Here is a 22,642-nt window from a genome sequence, read left to right as displayed (position 1 = left end):
GACACCAATCCCACAAGTGGGAACTGCACATAGGCCCTGGAAGAATTGTTTTTAAAGAGACTATTCTTCTGGGTTTATGTTAACGTGATAAGTGTTGATTGAACACATTCACGCTGGCTGGCGCATCAAAACTGCAAGTTCAGGGGAGAACTATAGCCTCAAGTCATTCTGCTCTGTCCAGAGCAGCTCACTCACTTCCACTACCACACCTTGAGCTGATGTGAAAGGCAGCCTGACCTTGGAATCACCTACAGTTTACTGCTAAGAGTCTCGGCCTCAATATTTAAAAGCATCTTGTTGACTCCCCCACTCAGTCGGAAGAACAATCAGACAGGGCATCTAGCTTAAAGAACTGCTAGGTAGGACAAGCTGTCACTAGCTCTTTGGGTTTCAGGAAAAGGTTTGGGTGTGAAAGGCAACAGGTCCAATCCAAGTGGTTACACAGAACAGCCAACTCACTGACAGTGCATATGCATCACCCCAAACTTCTTGCCTCCTGCAATCCCTGCTGAACAATCATGCACAGTTAGCTTGCATAAATTGCTCCTTATAGGAACAGGAAACGTGGACCAGAGATCTCTGCAGAGTCTGGTGAGACTGTGATTTCTCTAACAGTGGCTGTCAACCTTTCCAGACTACTGTACCCCTTTCAGGAGTCTGTTTTGTCTTGTCTAGTAGCCCAAGTTTCACCTCACTTAAAAACTACTTGCTTACAAAATCAGCCATAAAAAACCACAAGTGTCACAGCAGGTGACTACTGAAAAATTTCTTCCTTTCTTATTTTTACTGTATGATTATAAAATAAATCAGCTGGAATATAAATATTGTACTTACATTTCAGTGTACACTATACAGAGCAGTATAAGCAAGTCACCATCTGTATGAAATTTTAGTTTGTACTGACTTTGGTAGTGCTTTCGGTGTAGCCAGTTGTAAAACGAGGCAAATATCTAGATGAGTTGATGCATTCCCTGGAAGACCTCTACATACCCCTGGGTGAGAACCACTGCTCTAACAGCTTTGCTGGGCCCTGATCAGATCTCTCACAGCCCTGTTGGTTGGGGACCACTTCAACTCAGGGCTCAAGTAATTCCTTTACTCACCCATCTTTTTAGGGAGCAGGTACACGTCTTGCTTGTAACGTCCCTCGGGAGCGTTGTAGAGCTCAATCAGAGCTAGAGCCTGCAGAGATCAGAAAGGACAGGTCAGTCACCAGTACAGAGCTCACCAACAGCATGGAGCCAGAGAAGAGCTGACCAGAGGCCAGACCACGACCCGTGTGCATGTTGTGATACTGACGACATGTAAGCACACAAGAATAGCCATATGCAATGCAGGACAGTGAGGTCCAAGGTCTAGCTTTTGTAAAAACCCTTTACAATATTATCCCTCATAAGTGTTTCCCTTTGGAAGATAACCTCCCCTCCTTGCCGTGTGATTCAAATACTGCACGATCCCATCCCTGGTGCTGGAGAACCAGAGAGAAACTGACCAGCATGTTTTCAGTGCCCACAACTGAATGCTAGGTAAAAATACAGCCCTCGGACATGGTGGAAAAGTAAATCAGTGATAAAAGTATCGTTTGTAAAAATGTAAGGCTGTCAGTAACAGGCAAGGAAATTCATTTGAAATGGACATTCATTTTAACCTGACAGTGCCCCTTCGAAAGAGAAATGACCAGCTCTGCAGCTGATATAAAGCTCCCTTGAAGTCACTAAAGCTCCACCAATTTACAGCAACTGGTCCAAAATGCTGGCGTTGTACGTGTTCCAACTGGCATGAAGTAACTCAGCATCAAGGAAAAGGCATGCAGCTACTGTAATACCAAAACTCCATTCTGCCATGCCCATGAGTAGAGTTTCGTTTAAAACAAGTTTAACCGTCTGCCACTTCTGGTTTTCCCAGCGTATTGCATTCCCTGCATTTCTCTTAGATAGGGGCATGGACTGCCTTGATTTTGTGTATGGCAAAGAGCCGAACTCATAGCTGTATGTGTTTATAAGCCTGTTTACAGAGGCAGCCACTTGCCAAGAAACGCAAGGGGGGGTGGTGATGGCTGTTGGTTCGAGGTGATATTGCTACTAAGGATGATTTAAATCATTTTAACCTCAGAGCCACAAAAACAGATTTGAGGATTTATTTGACTCAAAGAAAAGTTCAAAGAAATAAATGCTCTAACAGCTTAAAATGCAAACTCAAGTGGTTGAAATTTTGTATGTTACAGAAAGTGTCTCCTAATGCTCAGTGGTTATGTCGAACCCCAAGACCGCATGAGGCCCGGAAACACTAACGCCCACACCTCGAAAGACAGCAATGGGGAAGGCGGGCAGGTGTTGATGGTTCCAGTTACATACCTGAGTGGTGGCTGTGATAGACAGAACAAAGGTGGGAACTGTTGAACAGCTCAGATTGAGAAGACGACCCTAAAATGACAACAGGATGAAGACGCTGAGAACAATGAACTCATTACACTGGGGCAGCTTAGAGTTATGAAAATGGGGGGAATTTTTTTTTTACCTCCAATGCTTCATTCAGATTCCCCCATTTAGTCGGGTTACTAGTTGAAGAAGCCAAAAAGCCCAACCTTGTCACTGATCCCTCCCAGAGGTCCACGCTCCATATTTAGTCTCACTCCCTGGGGCAGGGGCAGGTCATGCTCTCAGCTCAGCTATTTGAGAAGGTGAAGTATCCTGCTACCCCAGAGGCCTTAACTTCCCACTCAAATGGGGGAGAGCAGTTCCTGTCCTTAGCTAAAAGTCAGAGAATCGGTGTGGTCCTGACAAAGGGAGACACAGAGTCACACCAACTGTAAGGCCTGTGCTGTGCCCAGGAAGGTGGGAGTGACCAGCTGGAAAGGGAAGAGAAATGCAGTGTTTTGTAGCCATTGGGTCCTTCCCAAATCAAGACAGATATTGGGTCTGGCTTGCATGGATGGGCAAGAGCAAGCCAGCTAGTAACCGTGTTGCTGAGAGACCAGTATATATGATAGGTAACCCTGCAACCCTTTGAAAAAAATCAAACCAAGAAAGCTCTGTGACTGCAGTAGTCCGTGGTTACAGGGTCCCCCCAGGCTCAAAGATCTTCCCAGCCACACAGGTTGCTCTGTAGTTACTCTATAGTCTTTGTATTGAGCTACATCCCAATCTCAAACCAGTGCCCACAATGTTATCTCCTGGGCTGTAGACACTCTACAAACAGACATAGGACCACCTACAATGTGATGCTTTAGCCCAGATGCTTGGCTGCAGCCTCTCTGGCCTGACTTCCAGGACATACCTCAGCCAGCAGGACCACCCGCTTGCCATCCGGCCAGATGACGTGGTCCACCTGTGAGCGGACGCGCTCCCAGGTCAGCTCCGGGGTACGAAGACTGGTCTATGAGGAGAGAAACAAGCAGGAGTCATTACCTGTGATCCAAGGCAAGTGGGTCCCAGTGGGAAGAAGGTAACTCAGGAGCATGGAGGATAGGACTGTCAGGAGTAGGTTGGTAAGCAACCTGGGGCTAGTCTGAGGTTAACAGTGAGCCAGGGGCTCGCTGCTGGAAAGGGTGATGGGGCAGGTAAGTAGCAGAGACTCACCACATCAATTTCAGTGTTGGAATGGCCCATGTTACACACAATGCAGCTATTCTTCATTCGGTCCAAGTGTTCCCTGGTCACCACATTCTTATTTCCTATAGAGAAAGAGGGGGAAGCTAAGATGAGCCCAAACAGCTGTAACTTATGCCTCCTGATCCCTCTCTATGGCTGGTGCTGAAGATTTCTGCCCCAAAGCCAGGCGCAAGGTTCACAGGCTCTGCCACAACACAACTGGCTGGTGCACTGGGCCCATATGCACTAGGGCAAGGCTGGCTGGATGCTTGGCAGCAGAGGGGTTATGCTTTCTGTTGATCAGAGGGCCATGGGTGTGGTCTCTGCACATGAGCTGGCTGTGGTATTGGGGAGATCAGTTCCTAGTGCCTCTTCCCAGGATGAGCTCCCATTGGTGGCTGTGGAGGATGAGGTCACCCAGGCAGCAATGAGAACACAAAATGACAAGAAAAAAGTGCACCCCCTACACTACAATGTCACCCTTCCCAAGGTAAGGGGGAGTCCCTTTGACTCACCTGGATGCACTGAGGACAGCAGGTGGAGCTCACATTTTGACACCAACACAGCAGTAGATTGGATTTTTCCCTCACCCTCCACTCCAGTTTTCTTCCTTGTATGCTCATGACTGCCCTAGCTACGTTAAGTGCCTGAGGAGACCTGCTCAGGCATGATCGGCTCCTTCCACAAGCTAAACTAGCAGAGGAGCTGCTCTAGCTCCCCACATAGAGGGCAGGGAGTTTTAGGAGCCCAAGGTCACAAGTTCTACCCCCCACGTTGCATGTGCAATATGTTGACTGAGGTGTCTAAGCACAGGAATCAGTACATCTTCCACACACAGTCACTGGAGCCCATCACCTACTTTTTGATGTGCGTGGAGCAGGGAAGTCCTATAGAGATTCCTGTTCTGAGTACACAGGCCCAGGAACAGTTCCATGGAGCTTGATGCAAGCATCACCCTCCACCTTTCCCCCCAAATCTCCATACCTGTGCAGGTTATGACCACATCCACCTGGCGAATCACTTCATTGAGTTTCACCACCCGGAAGCCATCCATGCTGGTGAAAGGAAAAGGGCAGAGTGAGAAGATGGACCGTAGCACCCCCGCCTGCCTGCATAGCACAGCCTGGAAAGGTGAAGCCAGGAGGGAATGCAATGGAGTAGCTAAAAATCAACCCTGATCAGGTAACATCAGAATAGCAGGCTTCCCACCCACACTCTGAGTGCAGTAAGTGCAAGATGGACAATGTGCAAAGGGGTGGTTGTGAATGCCATGGCTAGTGAGAGACCTGGGAGTGGGCACCCAACATGGCACAGAGCATTATGGAGTCCCATGCCATTCTTCTATCTTAGCTAATATTAAGGCACCTAGGTCTCTAAGGCCAGTTGGATGTCCTGGGCCAAGGATACACACACACACAAATGATGGAAGGTCTCCGAGAGACGTGTACTTTCTCATGAGACTAGCCCTGGGTTATGAGGTTCCGGGTGGAGGAAGGATTTTCCTGAGGAGCCTGACTTCAAGTCAGCCCTCCGATGAAGCTCAAAGACCAGACAGACAGTGAAAGGAACAGGTGCTCACTCAGCAGCATTTAACACTTCATCTCTTACCAGGCTTGGAGAGCACAGATGGGGTCAATCTCTGTGATGTTGACTATGGCTCCGAGGGCTTTTAGAGCAGCGCAACATCCCTTCCCAACCTGAAATGCAATGAAGAGCCTCCAGACACAGGACCCAGTAGGTCCCCATGGACGAGCTGCACCTGTTTATTCACACAGATAGCAGCGCTGCGAGCAAGAGTCTCATCGCAGACACTTGCCGAATGCCAAGGTTCAGCTCAAAGCCTGGCTCAGGAGCACAAATGTGCTGCATTAGCTTTACAGTATGCATGGCAATAGGCACTTGGCCCCTCACAGCCCAGTCTTCCCTTCCCAGAAGTGTCATTCCAAGATCACTTGCTTGGCATTCATGGCCTGGGCATAACATCCAGCAGGTACAAGGGTTCAGAGAGGAGAGATCACAGCTAACTTTTCTTTTTAAAATAAATTAATGCAGACCTGGGCCAGGATTAACCTCCAACTGCACTTTTTTAAAAAGGAGAACATGGGTACGTTTGTAGCTTTGTAACAGACTCCCCATTTTATTTAGCACATGTATGGGATAGTCAGTATGGCCCCATAGTTCAGTTTCTGGCATCTCATATTTAAACATGGCAAGGCCACCCTGAGGGACTACAGCCCCCAGCATGCAATGCTGCAGCTCACTCTGAGCAGACAGGCAAATTACATGCAACCCTCAAACCCTGGCAGATTGCCAACACAGCCTTTTGGTTGGGCAAAGTTTGGGCTCCTTTGGTGTATAAACAAATTAGTACACATATTACTGGGGAGAAGAGCATTTACTGCTACTGCCAGGGCCTCCACTGCAGTGGACACAGCTTGTAAGGTAAACACATACACACAGCATGTGAACAGGGCAAGGTGTCAGATCCCTGCTTTGTGCCGGCTCTTCCAGAAGGATTTACAAGCAAGATGCACGACCCCCCCACCCTTCGCCCCATAAACGTACATCCAGGAATTATGTAGACATCAGAGAGTTTCAAACCACTCAACAAGAGAATCATTTCATTATAACAGGCCAGCTTTATAAAGCCAAGATACAGCAGTGTGGGGTGCAGACAGTCCAGAGCTCCATTCCACACCAGTCCAATCACCATTACCCTTATGGCTCTGACACTGGCATGCAAGAGCATTACAAGCAATGATTGTGTTGAAATAGCAATTCAGACAAATCTCCAAGCAAGCTGGGAAACAGAGAGACTTTGTATATAATGTCTCAGCAGCTTCTAGCAAGGCTTTCCTGCACAAGCATGACAGAGTGGGCATCCATCTTCTCATGATTTGAAAACAATTCCCTCCAGGATCAGCAGTTAGCCATGCACTGACATAGGGAAAACTGTCTAGAGAGACACTGTTTCCTTCTATTATGTATGAACTCGTCCTAATGCTCCTACTCTTAGGAAGGGTAAGAGGTCATTGCTAGTCAAAGACAGATAATGAACACTGGGGAAAGGATGGGTCTTGACTATGCATCAGGGAAAGATGCTGCTTCATGTTCATGCATGAAACTCACCTCACCGTAGCCACACACCACCACTTGCTTCCCTCCGAACATCACATCTGTGGTCCTCTTTAGGCTATGAGACAGAAACAGATCTGTGTTGGGATTAGTCAGTCGCCGAGTGTTCCAGACAGACCAGTCTGCATAGGGTGATACTCCAAAGCGACAGCCCACCATGTGATCAGACACTGCAACACTCAACTAGGACACGACAGAGCCTGATTTAAACGCCACAGAAGTCAGAGAAAGACCAATCTATTGGCACGAGTTAAAGGACGGGAATGGCTGTGTATCCTGAAGGATCAGACTCACCCGTCCAAGATGGACTCTCTGCAACAGTACAGGTTATCGAATTTCTGTTTGGTGACAGAGTCGTTGACATTCATGGCTGGGACACACAGTTTCCCAGCCTTGGACAGTTGGTACAGCCTGCAGGGAGAAAGGACACCTCAGAAACCGTTCCATTAGACAAACTATAGATCTGCACACAGCAAAGCAAGCGGGATCCAAATTAACACCATGCCCCCGAGAAAGATGGGACCACTGTAACCTTCTAGCCTAGCACTAGTGATGGGGAGCTGGAAACCCGGGATGTAAACTGCCACAGAACACACAGCTCCACAGTTGCCCAGGTTCTCAGGACAGATGCAATCCAAGGCCAAACAGGTACAGCAGAGGAAGTGACTGCTGAGCTAAAGCATGCACCTTGACATCAGAGCCTAAAGTCCTTTATGATTTTCTGACATTTCCTGGAGGCAATCATAGTGCATGTGTGAACACTAAGGGTCAGGGAAACCTGAAGGCCTTACCTCACATAACCAGAAAAATTACATTGACTGCTAGTCTCTTCTAGCTACCATGCAAGAGCAGGTACCATGGAGAATAAAAACAGCAGCAGCTGCCTGCCATGAGCAAGAGAGCAGTGAAAGGGCTAGATTCTGGCTGCCCCAGGTCCATTACCTGTGCACACCAGTCACGCTCTCCTCTACGATGCCACGGATCTTCTTAAAAACATTGGGATATTTCTTATAAACCCAGTGGGTCAGATCTCCACCATCATCCAGGATCTAGGGAACAAGCAGAAAAAAGCAAAGAACATTCAGTCCTTCCACTGCCAGCAAGCCAGGTCACTGTCAGCTACAGAAAAGCCCCATTAAAATAAGATTTCTGCTCCTGGATTCTATTCTCAAGTGTGAGACTTCTTGTGTGGTTCTGGGGATGTAACTTGACTCAGTTTCCCCTCTGTAAAATAGGATAACTACTGACTCATAGGGGGACTGGAAGGGTTGCTTGTATACCACTTCCAATCTTTGGCCTGAGAGGCATTAATAGAATCTAAACATTGATTGCACATGCTCAGGAGCCGAGAAGTCTATGTCTAACTCAAAAGGTAACCATCCCAGGGGAAAGGCTTAGACATAGCTTTGCTAACAGGCTTGTTTCCTAGGTGAGGGAGGAAGACAGATCCCAGTCAAGGAGCAGTCCCAAGAAACTGGACTTGAGGGGACAGGCCACCCCTATGAACTCCATGCGAGTTTTACAGGACCCCAAGCATGACTCTGCCAGGATGTACTGTGGAGCTGCGGACCACAGGCACTGGTTTGTACTCCAGTCACTGAGTTAAATCAGACTAGTTGGGGCATGGCTTAGGCCCCAATACATATAATATGTATAGGCCTCTTGAGACTTCTGCCTAGTCATACACCCTGCAAGTCTCCTCTCCTTCCCACAGCCAGTTCACCTCGGCGATCTAGCCACAGGCTCTAAAACACAGCATGAGAAGCACACAATCTCTGGGAACTCTCCCTCCTGACCAGCATTCAGCCTTGTTCAATGCAGAGGCAGAAAAACGCTCCACTGATACACCCAGGAACTGGTCATCCAAGAGGACGACTGGTCAGTGAAAACCATAAGGTAATCTAATATATTTTCCATTAACAGCAGCTCTTGGAAACCAAAGTAGTGCTCTGGGGGAGGAAGCCAGGCAGTGGAATACTCTGTGTGGGAGGAGCAGAGGAAAGGCTGGGAAATCCTCCCATTACCATGTTGGCCTGCCAACCATCCATGTTAACACAACGGTCAATACACCACCAGAAATCATCCTCCGACTCCCCCTTCCAAGCAAACACAGCAACACCTAGGGAGGAGACAAATAAAGACATTTGATGCTGCTCCGTTGGGAGGGAGCTGAACGAGGCCGGCAGACACTGCGGCCCGGCCCTAACACATGCAAGATGATTCCTGCGCTGCTGAACTCCCCCGGCTCCCTAAGTCTACACTAACATTGCTGAGAAAGGTACAGCTGAACAGAGGTGAACAGCAAGCTCAGTCCAGGGTAAGCCAGTGGTATAAACTTGCTCTGAGCTCTTGGGCCACGTTCCAGTGCACTGCTGAATAACCATTGTCTCCCACTCCAGAAATGACTGCACTGACATGGTGGACGAAGCATGAGTCCTACATTCAGACTGTAAAGTGGTTTGGAATTCCTTGAAAGGCACCAGAGAAATGTATGATGAAGTAAAAGCAACCGCCTCTGGCTTGCCAACTAATTTGGAATAGGCAGGAGCAGAGATGGAGCTGCTAAGCTGTCCAGAGTATCCAAACTTGCCCTTTGTTTAGGGGTAATCTAGTCATGCCTAAGTAGTCCTGGAGCTCTGTGGACTCCCTAGAATGTTTCTCCAGACGGGGCTGTGAAGTGGCAGTAAGGAGTCTGGGTGAGCACGGTATTTACAAAAACACTGGCAGTGCAATGCGAAACTGGCGTAAGTTGCATTTATCTCTCTCCCCTCCTGCTGCTCTCACAGTACTCACCAGCCTCAGCTAAGGCAGCAGCCACCTCGTTCTGAGTGGAATAGATGTTGCAAGCAGACCAGCGGCACTGAGCCCCCAGCGCACACAGTGTCTCAATTAACACCTGGAGACAGAAGCAAACCGACAGTCAGCCCAAGAGGAAGCTGTAATGGCCGTCTGGATTTAGCGAACTCCCGCACAGAGCAGGAAGGGGACAGCATTACTCAACCATAGACTATTTGCACTGAAGAGTGGAAACATCTGCTGATTGGGATCCTGGAGCAGCCATATTGGAAAATGCAGCTGCAGAGCAGTTACACACACCCACACACACCCCTCCAGGAAGTGTGAAAATGGGGACAACTTGCTCATGTGTGTTTATGCAATATTGAAACACTTCTTCGTATTCCCCCAGGGCTGAGAAAGTTCCCAAGATTATCCGCACATATAACAGAGAACAGGAAAAGCTAGTCTCTGTTCTTCCTCCTCCCTCCACCCATGAAGCCCTGAGCCCAAGGAGTACTCACCGCAGTCTGTGCTGTAATGTGTGTACAGCCCACTATTTTAGCTCCAGCCAAAGGTTTCTCTCCCTGGGCCCGTTTCCTGAGTGAAATCAGAGCAGACATGTCTGTGAAAGGAACAGAGGGTTTTTAACGAGGTCTCTGTCCACCAGTGGTTATTCCTCACGCAGGCCTCTTTGCCAGGACACCAGGCCAGCTCCTGTCCCCCTACCTGTCCATCTAGTTAGACTAGTACACACCCAGGAACAGAGTGGGGCATTTTTAAAACAAGTATTTAAGGTAAGAGCATATTATAATGTAGTCCTTCCTTCCAAGACGGTCACCCTGCAAGTACCTTTACAATGGGAATTTTTCCATTTTCCGTGGCTTGGACAATGGGTGGGTGGGTAGAGTTTGAAGGCACATCCTTCATCATTCCCTGAACCAGCCAAGCGCCATCAAATCCCACTTAAAAATACAAGTCACCACTTTTCAAGGGATCTAAAGAAATGGGCCTGCTGGTGCCATCAGTTTTTCTTTCTGGAAAGTGCTTTGAGAGCTTCACATGTCGAATTTCCCCATCAAAATCCATCTGAACATTCCTGCTGCTCACAAAACTGGGTACTTAAAACCCTGCCTAGCTTGTCACTAACACATCTCCTGTCAGAGGAGTTCAGTTCTTTCCTACATGGCTTGCTGATGCCTCAGGGAGAACATCAAGATATTTCTAACCATAACTGGAGGTTTCCGGATATACCCTGGTTTGGTTTATGGTATCAAGCAGGAATACAGCCCAGTTGGCTCAGAAGACATCCTGTTACCTTGTTCAGCTATCTCAATCTCCCGGCGCCCGAACTCTGCCTGCTTGATGTTCTTCACACAGAAGTTGCTGCTTCCCTTGGAGTTGGTTTGCTGTTTCTCTCGTGGGGAGACCTCATCATCAGAACTGTCTGTGTAGGATGCAGCTAAACCAGGAAAGAAATACAACATGAGAATCTCAGAGGCTCAACAGGCCAATTACCTTCTACCAGCTGCATTTTTAGTCAGTTTCACTTCCTGTCTGTCATGAGCTAGCACAAGGCTGCAATGTCTACGTTGCCAACACTGTAAGGGAAAACAAATGTCTAACAAGAACTTTGCATTTAAATTCTCTAATTTCTTAAAGGCAGCTCTGTTAACAAGTTAATCATTCATGAGTGTAAATGCCAACATGGACAAAGTGGTTTTACGGTTTAGGAGAAAATGAAACGTTCTATAAGTGGAGCTGCTTTGTTAAGATTTTCAGAACACCTTGAAAATGGTCAAAACAATGTTAAAGGGGTTGTTTTGAGTTGTGAGAAGAAGGAAGCCCAGAAAGTCTCTAACTCAGCAATAGATTAGCTTTAATTGCATGTTAGACAAGAAAAATGTTCTTGTTTTCAGGATGTCTGGTTTCATTGCAAAGTCCACTCCAACAGCAAAGGTAAGGGCCACTCAAAGCATTCAGGATGCGGACAGACCTGTCAGTTTCAGGTGTTCGAATGGGCTTTTGAGTCAGCACCTGGGGAAGGAGAGCCTTGGCAAGACAAAAGCCTCTTGGGCTTAGTGAAGAAATGTGACCAGTATCCAAGCTGGAGGCAATTCCCAAAATTATTTGCATACTGCACCCCACCCCCAGCCCCGCTGAGTACTTCCAATCCCAGATGGGAGGGACTGTAGCAGGGAAACCAGAGCGGGGCTAGGCCCACACTTACCAGAGCTGTAGCTGTCAGTGGAAGATTGCGAGATGGAGCGAGACAAGGACCTGCGGCCAGTCTTGGTTGGGAACTTGCTGAACTCCTGCATATCATCCGCAAACTGGATTTGCTGAGAAGTGCAAAGGAGTAAGAGCTAACAGCAGAAATTTGCAGGAAACGCTTTAGTGACTCATTCTGCTCTGCCCATGGGCTCCTTTCTCTGTCCCCACTGCTGCAGTAACAAAGGAGCATTACACAATGTTCCCTTACCAGAGCTAACAGCTCTGCCTTCGAAGGAACCAAAGTCACACTTTGCCCAATAATGGCTATTCTCTCTTCAGTCATCTCTGGCAGCAGCAGATTAATGCAGCTTAGTCACCCGACACCCCAGGTTAAGCAAGGATCCAGCATACTTCCCTGCAAACTTTGAAATCTCTTCGAACCCTTCCCAGGCTCCCTGAAACCCAAGCCGAGAATGGCTAGAGTAATCCTTCAAACATAGAACACAGGGTGATCATCCCTTATAGGCAACCCTGCTGGTGACAAAAGTACAGGTGTCACTCGTACAGCAGATTACGCATTGAAACTAAAGCTTCACACTGTGCACTGATTTGGTTAGACTGGGTAGCAAGTGAAGATGCAATGGCAAGAATCAGGGTAGAAGGGAGATACTAGCTGTAGCAGTGTGAACAGGGCCTCAAAAGACATTTACCCCAGGAGGGAAGAAGCATCCCGTGGACTAAAAACACCGCAATCCCAAAAATTACATTAAAGGAGGACCTGGCACACTAGGGTAAAAGCTGAAAAGTAAGAACATTTCAACAAAAAGCAGTTGACGTATTAGTCTTCAGTTTCCTCTGCTATTATTACAGATGTTTCAATGGTAATCAGAGCTCTTAGCTGGCCTCTCCTTCCACTTCATCCAGCAGCGAGACTCAGTTCAGGACTCTATTGCCCGCTATCTCATAAAATCCTAGTATGAGAGGAGAAAGAAAGTGCCAGGGTTAGTCCCAAACTGCTCCAGAATTCAGCTTTTGGAACATACTGTATGATCAGAGTGAGAACATTCTTGCTCTCTATCTTGAGGTGATAAGGAAGACGTGAAATGGAAATAAGTGTAAGTTTTGGGCACAGTATTTGAAAATCTCTTCCCCAGAACCTTTTTAAATGGGAAACAAAACTGGCTTTGAAAAGCCAGTCAATACTGGTTTGCTTTTGAAACCTATAGAAGTAGAGCATAGAGTCCCATATATGATGATAAACCCCACAAAGCGTTCCCTGGCCCTGTTTAACCCCTACACTGATTGTGAGGCATGTGATTTAACTGTACCTTTTAGCAGGGATGAAATATCATCCTGAGTGTAGATTAACAAAGCCCCCCACTGAGCCAGGGCGCAGCTCAGTTAGAAGAGAGTCCTGAAGAGAATATTAAAAAGTTGAGACAAGTGATATTAGGGGGGGTTCTACACAGCAAACTAGACCTGAAAAACCCTTAAAACCAAAAGCTTCCTTGGATGCTTTCAGAAGCAGGGAGGTACAAACTGAGCCGGACCTCAGGCATGGGGAGGAACAAATGTTTAATCCAAGGTGACCCACCCCAAGGAGAGTCCACCCACTGAGCCCAAATACACAATGAGAGTAACACTATCACAGCCCTTCAGGCCAGTGAGCAGCTGTGCTGCTCTAACCAGAGAAATCCTGCAGGAAGCACTGCTAAAAACCAAGTGTACAACAATCTTGGTCTGTTCACAGCCAGATTCCAAGGGGACAGGCATCTTAGGTGCTCAGATACCATGGGGATGGGCATGATATAAGAATATGAACAGAACAGAAATAGCGAAGATAAACAGTAGCAAGGGTACATGTTGTTGTTGCAGGTTGCATGGATAAGAGTTGCAGCTGAAGTGTTCGTACCAGGGCCAACATGAAAGGACCTTCCCCGGGGATGCTCTGGTTGAAAACGGTTTTAATCTGACTCAGTATATCTGAACATCCCACTCTCAGTAAGTGGGAATACAGGATGAGCATAACAAGGACAAACACCTTCAAGGCTTGTTTTCCCGGCTTAAGAGATGTGATCAAAATGATCAAATGACCTTATAGATCCTTTGTAACTAACACTGTCTCAATCCCCTAATAGCAGCTAGAACGAAGACTGAAACCCATCAGCCAAGAGAGGGAGGATGGTCCAGTGGGAAAGATCCTACCTTGGAACTTGGGAGATGTGGGTTCAATTCCCTGCTCTGCCACATATGTCCTGGGTGCGCTTGGGCAAGTCACAGTCTCCATCTGCCTCAGATCCCCCATCTGCACAAAATGGGATAACCGCACGGCCATACCTCAGAGGGGGGTTGTAAGGATAAAATATCTAATATGTACTTATCTGCCCCCATCACAGTAGTACCTAATATCAGAGGGGCAGCCATGTTAGTCTGGATCTGTAAAAGCGGCAAAGAGTCCTGTGGCACCTTAGAGACTAACAGATGTTTTGGAGCATGAGCTTTCGTGGGTGAATACCCACTTCGTCAGATGCATGTACCTAAATGCCTCTCAACCATTAACGTATTTACCTTCACAACCCTCTGTGCAGCAGGGCACTGCTACTATCCCTACTTTACAGATAGGGAACTGAGGCAGAGAGGTTAAGTGATATGAAAGAAATAAAATATTGTGATGCGCTACAGTAACAGGGGACAGATTGATCAGTGTGCACTGTCACTGTCATACAGGAGACACTTGAGCAATTTATTTGCCACCATTACTCAACTGCCAGGCTTATTGCTCTGTCCAGGACTATAACTTACAATGAATAGGATTTGAAGCAGTGAGAGAACCTTGTGATAAGATTCCTGAAACTGAAATCGACCCTCGAGTATGTACAGTTACTTTAGGATGCCTTCTTGGGAACAAGTTTGGGGTTGAGAAGGAATTTTTCCTCCAGGGAAGATTGGCAGAGGCCCGGGAGGTTTTTTGCCTTCCTCTGCAGCATGGGTCACTTGCTGGAGGATTCTCTGCAGCTTGAGGTCTTCAAACCACAATTTGAGGACTTCAATAACTCAGACATAGGTTAGGGGTTTGTTATAGAAGTGGTTGGGTGAGATTGTGTAGCCTGCATTGTGCAGGAGGTCAGACTAGATGATCATAATGGTCCCTTCTGACCTTAAAGTCTAAGTTCTAAATGACTGCACAAGAACAGTAATGGTTAAACATGGCTGTGGCTAAACCATGTCATACCAGTTTATTCTTGTCAGTATGGACAGACATCATGATCAAATTTAAGGCTAAAACTTAGTTCCTTCTAAGAGGATGCAGATTCTTGTGAAGTGACTGGAGGAAGGTCATTGAATCGGGGGGGAATAGCTCAGTGGTTTGAGCATTGGCCTGCTAAACCCAAGTTGTGAGTTCAATCCTTGAGGGGGCCATTTAGGGAACTGGGGTAAAAAACTATCTGGGGATTGGCCCTGTTTTGAGCAGGGGGTTGGACTAGATGACCTCCTGAGGTCCCTTCCAACCCTAATATTCTATGAATTAGGCCCTACAGTGTGTTTACATTAGGGATTTTCACCAATAGTTTTCTGTCCCTACCACTGTTGACTGTATTGTGGTAGCAAGAGCAGGAGCATTCGTGAAGAGAGGGCTCCTTTGGCCACTGAAGTTTTAATCACCACACTGTCCAGAGCCACTCAGCCCAACATCTAAGTGACTATTTGAAATGTTAGTGGACACCAGCATGTCATCTACAGTCTGGCTCCCACTGCTACTATCCGAATAGAGTTGAACCTGTGCTAGCAATGGTGGGAATTGGACAACAAAAGCTCACTCCTTACCAGGGTTGATCCATGGCGGTTTTCTCCACACAAGCAGGGAAAACAATTTGGCCACCATTAAGTTATACGAACATATTCGGCATGGTGGTTTTTAACAGCCAGGGCTTTCAGGCTAGTAGACAGGGCTTACACTTATCACATGAAGTGCGTGCCACCTCTGTTTGTCCATAATAGACAAGGGCCCAAGGCAAAGTAATAGATAGAGCCCTGCAAATCCATGGACCATTTTTGCAGATCGCAGATGGGTGAGGAACTAAATTTTATATCTAAAGCCCTGCAAATCTGCGGATGCTGATATCTGTGGATCGGACACAGAAACAAATTTGGTATCCTCACAGGGCTCCAGTAATAGCCATTTCCAACTTCCGTGCTATGTTCTTGTAAGTTATCTTGACAGTGCTCTTAATAATGAGTGCTAACTTTTAAAAAGGAACCATCAGGCTAGTGAAACAGTAGTACTGGCATCCAGAAACCAGAACACAACCCACTTGCACTAGAAGCAGATTAAGACAATCTTAGACCCAACCAAGGCGGCTGTATGTTTTAAAGCTGTGATTGCAGAAAGTAACTTTTTTCAGCTTGCTCTTCCTTATCAGGATTGTTGCAGTTTGGTATGTCCTCGAGTCTGGATTTACCAGCAGACATCATGTGACGTGCGTGCAGTAGGATGAATTTGGTTTACTGGAGTAGTTAAATATAGTTTACACAGTTTGCTTTTGCAGTTATTTTACACTGATTTATTTTAGGTGGAAAATGATAAAGAGGCCATCACAACAGCAATGTCCTTGAATATTTGGTTACTGACAGATAAAGAACAAACAGGTAGAATTAGTATACTCTCTGCGCAGATCAGGAGCTGGCAGGCTGACAATCAGATGTTTAAGAATGCACTAAATTTTCAATCCAGGAACAGTTTGTTGGATTCTGTTCATGGCCTGTTGCCTGCAACAATCTTCCTCAAAGAAGGTGTGGGGTTTTTCCAAGCTGATTGGAGGGGGAACTTATACACAACATTACTGACATATCTTTAGGGAGAAAGATTAGCAGCTTTAAAAATGCAAGCTCCCACTTCCTACAAGAATTTAAAACCAAGATGGGAGGGGAGTGCCCCCCAAAGCAGCTGCAGACATTAAAAAAAGCTTAAAATGCTAGTTTGAGAATTTTCTTAGACTGAGTTAAAGGCAGGAGAGGCTTTCAGGGCTGGGGAAAAGCATATATATGTACTTTGTGAAAAGAGCAGGTAACTGCTTCATTTTGTCAGTCAGTGCCTGGCATATGCTTGAACCATTGCTTCTGAAGCTCTCATCCCCAAAATCATCCAAGTTCACTGTAACTATGGCATGGTCATCAACAGAGTCATGGGAAAAGCCTCTTTCTAGTCCAAAAGTGATTTCAAACTCAACCCTCCTCTGCATGAATATTCTCTTCAGCTTTTTCAGGATTTGACCAGAAGCAGGAGAGGTTACATGATGGTCTATCACTAACCCACACAGCCCCTTTGCAGTCAACAATGCTGCATGGCTAATCTCCACTAGTGCACCCAATCCCTTTTTCCCATTCCTAATGCTGCCCCCACTGGCAGTGCCTTTGCATCGTGTTGTAGGCAAATGCCATCTTCATTCGCAAAAGAGTTCCTATCTTGGCATTTGCACCAAGATTTTTCAGTTCTAAAAAGGTGAGTTTGGATCCAGGGAAATTGGTTGCTAAAGAAACCAAGAGCTGAATTAACCACAGTAATCCCTGGGCCGGCTTTAACGGAGCTCATCTGAACTCTGCAGCTTAGCAAAATCTGCCCCGTCTAAAAATATTATCAAACATTGCAAGCAGCTTACTAATCAAATGAATTATTCCAGCATTAAACCCTCTTCAAACCCTGTCTGCAACAAACTAACAGGGTGTTTCCTGACTGGCTGAGAAGGGGGCTGGGGAGGCGAGTTTACCCAAGCAAGGGTAAGAGCCAGGTCTGACTGCACACTCAGTGATGTCCTCCAGTTAATTCCAGCCATCTTACTTGTTCATGTGCCGGGCTCTCTAGCTGGCATTAAGGGGAAAATCCTCTTCATAATCTCTCAAACTCCAGTTACATACTGACTATACAGAGACTCTCCTGCACTGCACTGCACTGCACTGCACTGCTGTGGAATGCAGCCACCCAGGCCATCTCCTTCGGATGGGCTAGGTTTGCTAGTAAGGCTCACAAGCCAGCTAGTCTGGTTCTTCCCAGAGAGGGCTGGAAAGCACGGCTATCCACCTTTTCATTGTGGATACAGGCAATTTCGAGCTTCCAAGGCCAAAAGCAATCTTTAAAATGTCTTTTATTGGAACCCAAACTTCTCACTCTGCTGGAAGTGGCTTTTCCGACTGGGTGGAGCACAGCATTTAATAGCAAGGAAAATATTTTTAATCCCAGCATGTCAGTGCTAAAGGCAGAACAACGCAATACTTAGCTCTTACACAGAGCTTTCTATGAATACAGCTCAAAGCACTTTACAGAGGAGGATCAGCATGGCCTTCTTTTTACAAATGGAGAAACTGAGGCACAGAGAGGGGAAGCAACTTGCCCAAGGCCACCCAGAAAGACAGTGGCAGAGTCAGGATCAGAACCCAGGTCCAGTCCAGTGATCGATCCACTGGACCACACCAAGCTCTGTTCTTTTGGGGGAAGGGGGCAGGGTTGTTCTGCTAAAAAGAAAGATTCTCATCTGTCAACGTCTAAATCTGCCACAGTATATTTAGAAGTCTAGTATGAAGCATTGAGCAATGTTTATAGGCCCCGACGAGCATAGGCACAGCTCAAGTGCAGCACTGGGGCCTGAGTTTTAATTACACGTGTCAATAACTGAAAGGTACAATTCCTTGCAATTAATGAGACGTAGTGCAGGTCCACTGTATTTCAAGCAGTTCCAATGCTTTCCAGGTATTTCTAAGTGCAACAGTGCAAACGGTATTTAATTTTGCTCCGTCTATGGCAGAAGGACAGAAGACAAAGACATTCTCACCTCTCCAATTATAGTGCTGTGTCTTAAGACTGAAAGGTCAAAATGACCCCCGTTCTCCCCTAGCCATTTGAAACTAATGCTGGAAACACAGGTCAGCTATGCTATTAGATACTTTCATTCTTGGTCATTGTGCAGCTGTGTTACCGACCAATTTCAGTGGCACACTACAGTCTTACTACAATGTTAACTGCTTCTGCACTGATGAACAGCCCACAGTCTTCACAGGTAGGCCACAGCCTAATCCAGTGCTGTAGTCATTCATGGCAAATCTTGAACAGACAGATGAGTAAAATGTCCTTAGTTTTTCATGAGCATGGCAAAAGGCAAGCAAGTAGGTTCTGTACCTGGGCTGGGAAGTTTCTTTGGCAGTTTTACCTAGCTGCTCAAATCAACCAGCAACTCATCAGACTGACACCCTCAATTCTTCCAGCAACCTAGTCACCCTTCAAGGGATTAAAAGCCATCTGGATTTTGTCCCTGATACATACTAGGGGTCCTACAATGTACAGATCTAATTTTATACACATGGTTCTTATAAATGCACCCAGATACCAGCCCCAGTGCCCGTTCTCCCAGAATAAACTGGCGTTTAAGGGAAAATACAAACCAATCCCAAACCACCAATTGCAAAGGGGGGGGGAGCAGGATTACTCTCAATTACCAGTATCTAGCAAGGTCTGAGTCAGTTCCAAACTGCAGAAAAAGTGCGTCTACACCAATTTCAGTGACTGGAATGGGGGAACATATCCGGCAAGTGTCCAATGACAATTTAGCAAGAGGGGAATTCAGTGTTTGGACAAGGGTTTTTAGTTTTCACATCTGTTGGCTGGCTGAGGTAAACTCTACAGATGCCCCAGGGCAAACCTCAATCTGCTAACACAGGAAAACTAAATACTGCTTTGGCTACATTAGGATGGTACCATGTGATAAAAAGCATATTTTCCTGGTAAAGCCAACACCTACGGGATAAATTTGGCTGTCAATAGGTTTATTACTGATGATAACATGCTAACCAGAAAGAACTCTGCTAGTCTGTCATATCCCAGGCTGCTTTAGTGTGGCTGGGAGACAAAATAAAAAAGTGTTTTTTAATATTCATCAAGAAAATGCCATCAAGACACGAACGTGAAATCTCAAAAACTTCCTCTATAATCGCTTGTCAGGTTAATCACACCAAGAGTACACACAAAGACTCACAACATACAGCACCAGATTGACATCGCCACCCAGGAGAAAATGGGTCTGCATGTCCTTCCAGGATTCTGGCATTGTCAGTGAATTAGGCACTTTCTCCCTTGCTTGAGAGAACAATGCAACTGCTGCCTCAAGATCAGAGATCCTGGGACCTTTTCTCTGGAGGCTGCATGAACCCAGCAACAGAGAGATCAGGACACAGTTGTGAGCACTGTGTTCCTTGACTTAATCTGCTGGCCCTAACAATAGCTCGGTGGATCTGGAAACTGTTGGCTACACATTTTGCTCTGGAGGTCACATCCATGATGCCTGGAGACTACCTGTTCTTTTACGTGTTATTTTTTCATTCCAAAACTAGGATTGTAAACTTTATAAGAATAAAAAGTTCAGTATCAACCTATATCCATCCTCTTTATGACACAAAGCCCAGCAGCAAGCTTAGAAAACTGCAGATTTGATTCTGTAATTCGTATTTACAGTTACTGATTTTAACAGGCCTGGAAAACTGTCTTGAAATGCTACTGCTCCCGTCAGTGATTAATTATTCTACAGAAAGATTATTTCCATGGCCTGATTTCCTCCTGGGAGGTTGGAATTGTTTTCTCGTAAGCAGCAGGCTCTCGCTGTGCTTGTGAGTTCAGAAGCTTTTAAATGGTGATGGTTTGAATTCATGTATTTTCGGAAGAAAATCATCATGTTTATTAACTCTAGCCACAAGGAGGAAGGGAAGGAGGAACGTTACTATGCATTTCAGGCATACAAGTGCCTGGTGAATCCTCAGACAGGCAGAAATTTGGCTGCTATGCAACTTCTTTTTCTAGGTCAAGAACAGGAGCAGACTAGCAGGTTAATTCGTGGCCCTCTCCCATCCTCCAACGACACCGTTACGCATACCAGAGTAACCAATTCCCAGGATGTAGATCTGAGATCATCCTAACTCCACTTTGAATGAGAGTCCAGTTAAAATACTATGTGTCAGGCACCCTGTGCATAGTCACCTACTGTACTTTTCTACTGATATAATGTTCACGACCCACACCTACCACTGATCCATCTTGCCCAGGTGAGTCTAATCCTCCAGGTAATTCCTGCCCATGGCATGTCCCAATACCACTTACATGCCCTAACAGAGACTGTCTCTCTCTCCAGAAAGCAGTTCATTAAATACTATCCAAGTAGGCTCAGACGTGAAGTATCTATTGCTAGGTTAAACCAATAAAAATTTATCAGCTGCTTTCTTCCCCAGTCCTGAAAACAGGGAACTATAACTTGTCACAGAGTCCTCGGAGTTGCTGTTCTCTGAATGGAGAGGGCTGGTAGCTTCACGCAGACAGAGCACGCTGAGAAGCCTCAATAGCAACCCGTTATGACACAGATCTTTAGTAAGGGCTTGTCTACATCAGAAAGTTGCAGCGCTGGTGAGGGAGTTACAGCGCTGCAACTTTGAAGGTGTACACATCTGCAGGGCATCACCAGCGCTGCAACTCCCTGTTTGCAGCGCTGGCCGTACTCCCGTTTTGTCTCGGGTGTAGAGGATCCAGCGCTGGTGATCCAGCGCTGGTAATCCAATGTAGACACTTACCAGCGCTTTTCTTGACCTCCGTGGAAGGAGGAAGCCTCTGGTAATCAAGCTGGTCTCCTTTCCCGGTTTGCTCTCTCGTTCCCGGAACCCCGAGCAAGCAGGTCTCCTTCCCTGCGGTTTGCAGGGTGGTTCGGGGAACGCGAGAGCAAACCGCGGCGAAGCTGGTCTCCTTTCCCGGTTTGCTCTCTCATTCCCAGAACCCCGAGCAAGCAGGTCTCCTTCCCTGCGGTTTGCTGGGTGGCTCCGGGAACGCGAGAGCAAACCGCGGCGAAGCTGGTCTCCTTTCCCGGTTTGCTCTCTCGTTCCCGGAACCCCGAGCAAGCAGGTCTCCTTCCCTGCAGTTTGCAGGGTGGTTCCGGGAACGCGAGAGCAAACCGCGGCGAAGCTGGTCTCCTTTCCCGGTTTGCTCTCTCGTTCCCGGAACCCCGAGCAAGCAGGTCTCCTTCCCTGCGGTTTGCTGGGTGGCTCCGGGAACGCGAGAGCAAACCGCGGCGAAGCTGGTCTCCTTTCCCGGTTTGCTCTCTCGTTCCCGGAACCCCGAGCAAGCAGGTCTCCTTCCCTGCGGTTTGCAGGGTGGTTCGGGGAACGCGAGAGCAAACCGCGGCGAAGCTGGTCTCCTTTCCCGGTTTGCTCTCTCGTTCCCGGAACCCCGAGCAAGCAGGTCTCCTTCCCTGCGGTTTGCAGGGTGGTTCGGGGAACGCGAGAGCAAACCGCGGCGAAGCTGGTCTCCTTTCCCGGTTTGCTCTCTCGTTCCCGGAACCCCGAGCAAGCAGGTCTCCTTCCCTGCGGTTTGCTGGGTGGCTCCGGGAACGCGAGAGCAAACCGCGGCGAAGCTGGTCTCCTTTCCCGGTTTGCTCTCGCGTTCCCGGAACCCCCCTTGAAGCCGCCCAACAGCGCTGCAGTGTGGCCACATCTAACACCACTTGCAGCGCTGGTTGCTGTAAGTGTGGCCACTCTGCAGCGCTGGCCCTATACAGCTGTACTAATACAGCTGTAACAACCAGCGCTGCAAAATTTTAGATGTAGACATGGCCTAAGTTTCCTACTCCAGACTCTTCCAGGCTAACTGCTGGCATTGGGAACAAGAACTGCAGTTGATCCTCCTTTGTCAGGGTCAGTGGGAGCCCTGAATGGATGACACTTCCATCCAACTACCACAAAGCTTGTTTAGTTAAGGGACAAGTACATGAAATATTGCTTGTGCTGTGCCAGGGCAGCATTCCTGACCATTAGCACTTAGCCATACCCTCTCTCCCCCGGAAAAGACTGAGCTGCTCGCCAATGTCCTTAGGCCCACTCTGCCCTAATTGTGGAGCCGGGGTTACACA

General features: G+C 47.2%; 1 protein-coding gene across 3 annotated transcripts in view; it reads right to left on the bottom strand.

Annotated features, from left to right (window-relative positions):
• The window catches only part of AHCYL1 (adenosylhomocysteinase like 1), a 43,361-nt gene that overhangs the window by 4,740 nt on the left and 15,979 nt on the right, over nucleotides 1-22,642 (bottom strand). For all 3 annotated transcript variants that reach the window (XM_030561201.1, XM_030561202.1, XM_030561203.1), the window contains exons 2-15: nucleotides 11,731-11,842; nucleotides 10,819-10,962; nucleotides 10,025-10,125; nucleotides 9,519-9,621; nucleotides 8,750-8,844; nucleotides 7,668-7,774; nucleotides 7,020-7,136; nucleotides 6,720-6,783; nucleotides 5,199-5,287; nucleotides 4,575-4,645; nucleotides 3,579-3,673; nucleotides 3,277-3,375; nucleotides 2,355-2,423; nucleotides 1,104-1,182 (exon numbers count right to left, since the gene is read on the bottom strand). In XM_030561201.1, coding sequence (XP_030417061.1) covers nucleotides 1,104-1,182; nucleotides 2,355-2,423; nucleotides 3,277-3,375; nucleotides 3,579-3,673; nucleotides 4,575-4,645; nucleotides 5,199-5,287; nucleotides 6,720-6,783; nucleotides 7,020-7,136; nucleotides 7,668-7,774; nucleotides 8,750-8,844; nucleotides 9,519-9,621; nucleotides 10,025-10,125; nucleotides 10,819-10,962; nucleotides 11,731-11,842 — 1,345 coding nt within the window. The remainder of the gene's footprint in view (nucleotides 1-1,103; nucleotides 1,183-2,354; nucleotides 2,424-3,276; nucleotides 3,376-3,578; nucleotides 3,674-4,574; nucleotides 4,646-5,198; nucleotides 5,288-6,719; nucleotides 6,784-7,019; nucleotides 7,137-7,667; nucleotides 7,775-8,749; nucleotides 8,845-9,518; nucleotides 9,622-10,024; nucleotides 10,126-10,818; nucleotides 10,963-11,730; nucleotides 11,843-22,642) is intronic.

The sequence above is a fragment of the Gopherus evgoodei genome, chromosome 4, assembly GCF_007399415.2.
Source record: "Gopherus evgoodei ecotype Sinaloan lineage chromosome 4, rGopEvg1_v1.p, whole genome shotgun sequence".
Classification (NCBI taxonomy): Eukaryota; Metazoa; Chordata; order Testudines; family Testudinidae; genus Gopherus; species Gopherus evgoodei.
Note: the sequence above shows the minus strand (reverse complement) of the source record. Positions and strands in the feature narration are given on the sequence as shown.